Below are 9,066 nucleotides of genomic sequence, written 5' to 3'. Positions count from 1 at the left end.
AGCCAGGATGGTCTCGATCTCCTGACCTCGTGATCCACCCGTCTCGGCCTCCCAAAGTGCTGGGATTACAGGCTTGAGCCACCGCGCCCGGCCAGAAATTGGTTCATTTCTTCAGAGCCACAGACTGTTCTTGAAATCAGGTAGTTGAAGTGTTCCAATATTGTTCTCCTCTTTCAAAATGTTGTGGCTATACTAGGTCCTTTGACGTCTCATATAACATTTAAAATACTCTTGTAAATTTTTTTTTTAAAACCTGTTAGGATTTTCATGGGAATTTCATTGAATTTACTGAATAATTCAAAAAGGATTGCCAGCTTAACAATATTGACACTTTGAATCCATGAACACGGTATAGCTCTTCATTTATGTAGATATTCCTGTCATGTTTTATAGTTTTCAGCCTACAGATCATACATGTCTTTTGCTAAGTATTTTATGCTATTGTAAACAAAGTGTCTTATGATTTAACTTTCTAAATGTTAGTTGCTAGTATGTGAGATAGAATTGATTTTTATATATTTTATCCTGCAACCTTGTCCTCTAATAGCTTTTGTTGTGGGTTTCTTAGGGTTTTCTATACAATGTCACTTGTAAATAAGGACAATTTTAATTATTCCTTTCTAACATGTATACCTTATTTTTCCCTTGCTTTGTTGCACTGACTAGGCACTCCTATACAATTTAAGTTAAATAAAAATGGTGAGAGCCAACATCCTTGCCCTCTACCTCATCTTAGGTAGAAAGCATTGATTTTTCACATTGTAGTAGGATGTTAGCTGATAGATTTTGTAGATGCCCTTAATCAGGTTGAGGAAGTTTTAATTTATTCCTAATTTGCTGAAAGATTTTTTTTTTAATGATGAAAAGGAATTGAATTTTGACAAATGCTATTGCTGCACCTATTGAACTGATCATATTATTTACACTTTCTTCCTTTTTTTCTTCAAGAGACAGGATCTTGCTATGTTGCCCAGGCTGGAGTCCAGTGGCTATTCACAGGTGCAATGATAGTACACTACAACCTTTAACTCCTGGTCTCCAATGAAGCTCCTGGCTCAGCCTCCCGAATAGCTAGGACTACAAGACCTTTTACCCCCTTCTTATAGGCTTTCAAAATGATACATTTCCTTCTAAGTACTACGTTAGCTACATTGCACCACTGTGCCTGTGTTTTTGTCTTTATTCTATTAATTTGTTGAATTACATTGATTAACTGTCAGCTGTTAAAACGACTTTGCATTGGCCGGGCGTGGTGGCTCACGCCTGTAATCCCAGCACTTTGGGAGGCTGAGGCGGGTGGATCATGAGGTCAGGAGTTCGAGACCAGCCTGACCAACATGGTGAAATCCTGTTTCCACTAAAAATACAAAAATTAGCCAGGCGTGGTGGTGTGGCCTGTAATCCCAGCTACTCAGGAGGCTGAGGCAGGAGAATGGCTTGAACCTGGGAGGCAGAAGTTACAGTGAGCTCAGATCGCACTACTGCACTCCAGCCTGGGCAACACAGCAAGACTCCATCTCAAAAAACAAAGCAAAACAAAACAAACAAACAAAAAAACCACTTTGCATTGCCACTTGATCACATGTATAGCCTTTTTTATATGCTGCTGGATTTGGCTTGTTAATATTTTGTTGAGGATTTTTGCATTTATATTCATGAGGGATATTGGACTGTAATTTTTTTTCTTAAGATGTCTTCATCTGGCTGTAGAATTAGAATAATACTGGCATCATAAAATCATGCCTCCTCCTTTATTAAACAGTTTTTGTAGGATTGGTACTATTTTTTCATAAATGTTTGTTAGAATTCACCAATGAAGCATCTGAACCCAGAATTCTGTCAGAAAGTTTTTAATTACAAATTCAATATCTTTAATTGATACAGGGCTGTTCAAGCTTTCTATTTCATCTTTGGTTAGATTTATAATTTATGTCTTTCCCAGAATGTGTCCATTTCATCTGTGACACATTTCATGTCATAAAGTTGTTCATAACAATAGAGAATTGTTGTTCTTTTACTATCTCAAGTAATAACATTCCTTCTTTCATTCTTGATATTGTTCATTTTTTTTTCTTTGCCAGTCAGGCTTGAGATTTATCAATTTTATTAGTTTTTTCAAAGGACTGTTTTTTGGGTTTAATGATTTTTTAATCTCTTTTTTCCTGTTCTCTAATTCATTGATTTCTGTCATTATCTTTATTATTTTCTTCCTTCTGCTTGCGTTGAGTTCAATTTACTCCTTTTTTCTATTTTTTAATGGTGAAAATTAAGATCATTGATTTAAGACCTTTCCCCACTTCTTATAGGCTTTCAAAACTGTAAATTTCCCTCTAAGTGCTACGTCAGCTACATTGCACAAATTTTGATACGTGTATTTATATTATTATCAGTGCAAAATATTTTCAATCTCTCTTGTGATTTAGTCTTTAGCCCAATAAATATTTAGAAGTGTGTTGTTTAGTTTCAAAATATTTGGGGTTTTCCTAGTTATTTTATTGTTTTTGGTTTCTAATTTAATTTCATTGTGGTCAGAGGACAAACTATCTGATTTCAACCTTTTTAATATTTATTAAAACTCTTTTATGGTCCAGAATATGGCCTATCTTGGTAAGCATTCCATGTGCACTTGAAAAGAATGTGCATTTTGCTATTGTTGAGTGAAATGTTCTAAAAATATTAATTAGGTGAAAGTGATTGATAACGTTGTTCAGATTTTCTGTCTTTGCTGATTTTTTGTTGGTTACTCTATCAACTTCTGAGTGACATTAAAATTTCCAATTATAATTTCTATTTCTTCCTTTCATTCTATCAGTTTTTGCCTTATGTAGTTTGAGGCTATTATTAGGCACAAACAAATTTGTAATTTTTATGTCATCTTGATCAATTATTCCTTTTCTTCTTCTGAAGTGCCCTTCTTTATCTTTTATGATACTTTTTTAAGAAATCTATTTTTATTTGATACTAATGTAGCCACTCCAGCTTTCTTGTGCTTACTATTTACATAATATATCTTTTTCTATCCATCTATATTTGGTTTCCTTCTGTCTTTATATTGAAAGTATGTCTTTGCACATAGTTTATATTTGGGTTTTTAAAAAATGGATTTTTTAGAGCAGTTTTAGATTCACAGCTAAATTGAGATGAAAGTACAGAGAGTTCCCACACACCCCCTACCCCTACACATACAGACTCCCCACTATCAACATCCCATACCAGAGTGGTACATTTGCTACAATCAATGAACCTACATTGATGTATCATTATTATCCAAAGTCCATAGTTTACATTAGAGTTTGCTCTTGGTATTATATATTCTATGAGTTTTGACAAATGTCTAATGTATTTATGTACATGTAACCACCATGACAGTATCATATAGAATAGTTGCACTCCTTTAAAAATCTTCTGTGTTCCATCTGTTCATCCCTTCCTCCACCCAACCCTTGGCAACTACTGATCTTTTTGTCTCCATAGTTTTGCTTTTTCCAGAATGTCATATAGTTTGACCCATCCAGTACACAGCCCTTTCAAATTGGCTTTTTTCACTTAGTAATATGCATTTAACATTCCTCCATGTCTTCATGGCTTGACAGCTCATTTCTTTTTAACACTGAATAATATTCCATTGTCTGGATATATCACAGTTTATCCGTTTGCCTACTGAAGGACATCTTGATGGCTTCCAGCTTTTGGCAATTATGAATAAAGTTGCTATAAACATCCATGTGCAGGGTTTTGTGTGGATAGAAGTTTTCAGCTCATTTGAGTAAATACCCAGGAGTAAGATTGTTGAATCATATGGTAAAAGTATGTTTAGTTTTGCAAGAAACTGTCAAAACTGTCTTTCAAAGTGGCCAAACCATTTTGCATTCCCATCAACAATGAATGACAGTTTCTGTTGTTCCACATCATTTGGTGGTGTTAGCATTTTGAATTTTGGCTATTCCAGTAGATATGTAGTGGTATCTCATTGTTGTCTTAATTTGTGATTACCTAATAACATATACTATTAAACAGCTTTTCAAATTTTTTGGCAACTGTGTATCTTCTTTGGTGAGATGTTATATTTGGTTTTGTATCCATTTAAAAACAATTAATCTCTGTCTTTTAATTGGAGTGTTGAGCTCATAAATGTTTAATGTAATTTTTGAAATGGTTGGGTATGAATCTATCATTTTTGTTTTATTTTGTTTTCTATTTGTCTCCTCTGACATTTGTTTCTTCATTTCTTTTTTCCTGCCTTTAAAAATTATTTAATATTTTAAGATGTATTCCATTTTAATTTTCCTGATGCTTTATAGCTATTCTGCATTATGTTTAATAGTTGATTTATAAATTACAAAATTCAACCTTAGCTTTTCATGGCCCATTTACAGTTGATAATGTACTTCTTCATGTAAATTCTACAGCTGAAAAGTATAATTTCTTAAGTAGAAAATTCACCAGATGGAGTTAACAGCCAAGTGGACATGTTACAGGAAAGAGTAAATTTTAAGACAGATCAATCAAAATTACTCAAAATGAGTAACAGAGTGGAAAAAGATTTAAAACATAATGAACAAAATCTCAGAGACTTGTTAGATGATATCAAACAAACATACATGTAATTGAAATCTCAGAGGGAGATAAGAAACTGAAGTAGAAAAAATATTTAAAGAAATAATAACCAAACACTTCCCAGCTGTAATAAAAGTCAGAGATTTGCAGATACAAGATATTAGACAAACACCAAGTAGAATGAACATAACGAAGTCCACTCCAATGCACATCTAAGTCGAGCTAATATAAACCTTGAAAGCAGAAAGAGAGCAACCAAAAAAGGGGGCTTTCCACTTGGCTCTTCTTTATTGTATCTGTTTCTCTGATGAAATGTCCCATTTCTGTGCTGAGATTTTGATTCATCAAAAGCAAGCTTTTTTTTCTTAATTTTTAAACTTCATTGTAGATAGCTATAAAACCTCCTAAAACTATAAAATAACATAAAATAACTATAAAATAACATAACACTTTAAAACCCTTGCCGGCTAGGCAGGAGAGCTTACACCTGTAATCCTAGCACTTTGGGAGGCCAAGGTGGGAGGATTGCTTGAAGCCAGAAGTTTAAGACCAGCCTAGGTGACATAGCAAGACCCATGTCTACAAAAAATATTTTAAAATTAGCCAAGCATGCCGACTGAAGCAAAAAGATTGCTTGAGCCCAGGAGTTTAAAGCTGCAGTGAGCTGGGATCACACCACTACATTCCAGCCTGTGTGACAGAGTGAGACCTTGTCTCAAAAAAAAAAACCCCAGAAAACAACGCTGGGCGCGGTGGCTCACGCCTGTAATCCCAGCACTTTGGGAGGCCCGAGGCAGGTGGATCACCTGAGGTCAGGAGTTTAAGACCAGCCTGACCAATATGGTGAAACCCTGTCTCTACTAAAAATACAAAAATTAGCTGGGCGTAGTGGCGTGCGCCTGTAGTCCCAGCTACTCGGAAGGCTGAGACAGGAGAATTGCCTGAACCCAGGAGGCAGAGGTTGCAGTGAGCCAAGATCACACCACTGCACTCCAGCCTGGGCTACAGAGCAAGACTCCATCTCAAAAACAAAAACAAAAACAAACAAACAGAAAAAAACCCAGAAAACAAAAATTAAAACCCCTGCCTTTTAAGTTTCAATATCTTATTCATCTCCAGGTCAGATTTGATTGACTTTTCTCCTAAGACTATATTCCATTTTCCTGGTTTTTAAATATGTCATGTAATTTGGGTTTCAATCTTGGATATGATGAATGTTAAGTTGTGAAGATTCCAGATTCTGTTCTTTTTCTCTGATGGATGTTGTTTTTCCTCTGTTTTGCAGGTAATTTTCTTGCTGGGCCTGAATTGCAAGCTCTGTTTCTGGGGAGGCAGCTCTAGTCTGAGTGCAGATCCTTTGTCTTTAGCTGAGCTGCTTTGAGTGTATTTTGTGTATATGTGGGTCCGGGGTTGATCAGAGATTTGGCCTGCAGATGCCCTCTTTGACTCCTGCTTTTCTGGATTCCTTCATTTATTTTCAGCATTCCTGATCTCCTCACTCCCCAGAATGCACAGCCTACACGCAGCCCCGTGCTAGGAGCCTGGGGCTGAAGGACTTGCTTATTTGGCTCCTTATCTTCTGTTCTCCAAGCTAACATGCAACAGCAGAGGCGATCCACTTCTGCCCTCTCTTCAACTCCTTCAGGCAGTCACTTTGTGTATCATGTCCAGATTTTAGAGTTATTTTCTGCAGGAATGGTCACAATACCCAGAATCATCTATAATAGCCAGAAGCAGAAGTCCGTATATTATTCTTATGGTCACATTCAGTTTTATCACCCGCCCCCCGCCACACACACACGCTCATCACAGTTGTCCTGTGTGGACTTGGACTACTTTTAAAATCAAAGAATACCGAAAATAGTTCTTATGGACCCTGATGGGCAATTTTAAGGGATACAAGCCAAAGGAATTGAGCAATGGGGGCATCATCATGTGGTTGGAATAAGTCTGTAATCTCTCTATGTGGCAGAAGCTACTATGTCCTAGTAGCACTTCTCCCTTTCTAAATAAAACAAACAAACCAACAAATAAAACCCAACCCTGATAGCTAGGCACACAGCTATTATGAATAAAAGCTGCATTTTCCAGTCTCCATTACACCTAGGTTTGGCCACATAACTAGGTTCTAGTCAATGGGATAAAAATAGAAGTGTCAGGCTGGGTACAGTGGCTCATGCCTATAATCCTAGCATTTTGGGAGGCTGAGGCAGGTGGATCACCTGAGATCAGGAGTTCGAAACCAGCCTGGCCAACAGGGTGAAACCCCGTCTCTACTAAAAATACAAACAAGGAAAAAAGAAATAGAAGTGTCAAGTTCAACTTCCAGGAACTGTCGTGAATGGGGAATGCAGAGGTGAGCCCCTTTATTGGTCTTTTCTTCTCCCTGCTGGCTGTGATACTGACGGGATCGCTGAATTCAAGCAGCCACGTATTATTTTTCAAGACCTGTCGAGGGCGTTAGTGAGAAGGGGGATAGAGTAGAACAAGGAGTCTGATCTGTAACTGACTGTGACCAAGACATAACTCACTACCTTCGGACCCGCCGTCAAGCAGCCGTGATTAATCTTGACGTACAAGCCATGTGCTGAGGTGAAAGGAGGCTGAATGCCTGAAACCATGGAGGCTCTGAACCGGCCCTAGCTCGCCCACCCGGAATTCTTTTTTGTTTTGTTTTAACAGGGTCTCACTCTGTCGCCCAGGCTAGAGTGCAGTAGCTCACTGCAACCTCCAACTCCCGGGCTCAAGTGATCCTCCTGCCTCAGCCTCCCAAATAGCTGAGACTACAAGCATGAGCTATTAAGCCTGGCCCAGATTTCTTTTATGTGAGAGAAAAATAAACATATATATCATTTAGTCACTATTATTTTGAGTTTCTATAACAGTCAGCCAGATCAAATCCTAATTAATACTCATTATTAAATTGGGGCAAAAAAAGAGTATCATTATCTTGTAGTCAAGCCACCTGTACCTGGAAGAACTGTATTTCTTAGCAGCCTTGCCAGCAATCATTTCACCCTACTCTATAGATAAGGAGTGCTCTGTAAACTAGCCCTAACCCTAATACTGCCCAGGCCGAAAATTCAGCTGCGGCTGAAAATGTCTATAAAACTACCCCCCAGCCAATTTTATCAAGCAAATCCATCCCCTGTCCCAAATACATTTCCTCTTATATTTCTTCTGGCAGAATGTTTCCTTTCTCTTCCTCCTCAAGGCTGCCTGAGTTATTCATTCATTCATTCATTCATTCAACAAATACATACTGAAGGCCTACTTTGATGTCTGTCTTACTCTGAATTCATCTTTGCAAAAATGACGGCTGAGGTAAGAGGTTTTTGGGGCCTGCTACCAGCCTCAGGATGAACCTCTTGCAAATCTGTACCCTAACCCACTTCACATTATTGTTTTGCCACTGCCTAAACAATGAAAAATCAAAACTAAGAAACTGACTCACAGAACAGAGCTGGAAAGGCCCTCAGAGGCCATGTAGTTCCACCTTCTTTCATTCACACAAGTAAAGAAGTAAGTTGGTCGGGTGCAATGGCTCACGCCTATAATCCCAGCACTTTGGGAGGCCAAGACGGGTGAATCTCGTGAGGTTAGGAGTTCGAGACCAGCCTGGCCAACATAGTGAGACCCCAACTCCAGTAAAAATGCAAAAATCAGCCGGGTGTGGTGGTGTGTGCCTGTAGCCCCAGCTACTTGGGAGGCTGAGGCAGCGGAATTGCTTGAACCTAGGAGACGAAGGTTGCAGTGAGCCGAGATCGTGCTACTGCACTCCAGCCTGGGCGACAGAGTGAAACTCTGTCTCAAAATAAAACTGAAACAAACAAACAAAAAAAGAAGTAAGTAAATTTATTCTATGCAGCAGAAGTAGAGACTTGCCCAAGTTATAGTTAGTAGCAAAGCCAGAACCAGGACTCAGCTTTCATCACTACCACCCAGTCCTTTGTTCTTTCCTCGATCATTATTTCCTTCATTCACACTTAATCCAAATACAAAGATTACACATCTGTTATTTTTCACCAGAAAATAAAAATTTTTACATTAAAATCCATCCCAGGTATATTCAATGTCAAAGAAAAGAATTACCTTTGATGGTTTGTCTTTGCATTTGATCTCAGTGTACTTGAAGAGTAAACATGCCAGCAATCAAGACTAGGACCTTTCTCTGGCCTTGGAACCCTTGGGACTGGAAGATAATTAAGTCAGGTGGGAGTCACATGCTTAATCATAAGGTAAGTTTCCAGTGCAAGTTTCCAACCTCTTGCCTAAGGCTCACTTTCAGAAATTCCTCTGCAGTTCTACCAGCCACTCTGTGTGTCACTGTTCTGTAACACTTTGTGCTAGCAATGCTGAATTCTGGCAAAAAAGAAAAAACGTCTTTATTCCTCCATTTCAAGGTGATGCAACTGTCACCTATAATAAGTAGGAGGTTTCCAGAAGAGAACTCATGCTTCAGACCTGTGACCCTGCTTCCCTGCTGTGGAAACAGCTGTCAAGTGTACA

At 38.2% G+C, this 9,066-nt stretch overlaps 1 protein-coding gene across 4 annotated transcripts in view; it reads right to left on the bottom strand.

The window, feature by feature from the left end:
* TACC1 (transforming, acidic coiled-coil containing protein 1) overlaps positions 1 to 9,066 on the bottom strand; it is a 135,239-nt gene that overhangs the window by 112,292 nt on the left and 13,881 nt on the right. For 2 of the 4 annotated variants that reach the window (XM_011993320.1, XM_011993306.1), the window contains exon 2: positions 8,650 to 8,749. The exons of 1 other annotated variant lie outside the window; for it this stretch is intronic. In XM_011993320.1, coding sequence (XP_011848710.1) covers positions 8,650 to 8,671 — 22 coding nt within the window. In that variant the 5' untranslated portion in view covers positions 8,672 to 8,749. Of the gene's footprint in view, positions 1 to 5,644; positions 6,245 to 8,649; positions 8,750 to 9,066 lie in introns of all 4 variants that reach the window. One more of the 4 variants, XM_011993329.1, reaches the window with a different exon arrangement.

This window comes from Mandrillus leucophaeus, unplaced genomic scaffold (genome assembly GCF_000951045.1).
Source record: "Mandrillus leucophaeus isolate KB7577 unplaced genomic scaffold, Mleu.le_1.0 Scaffold111, whole genome shotgun sequence".
NCBI lineage: Eukaryota > Metazoa > Chordata > Mammalia > Primates > Cercopithecidae > Mandrillus > Mandrillus leucophaeus.
The sequence above is the reverse complement of the archived record's forward strand: the minus strand, read 5'-3'. Positions and strand labels throughout refer to the sequence as shown.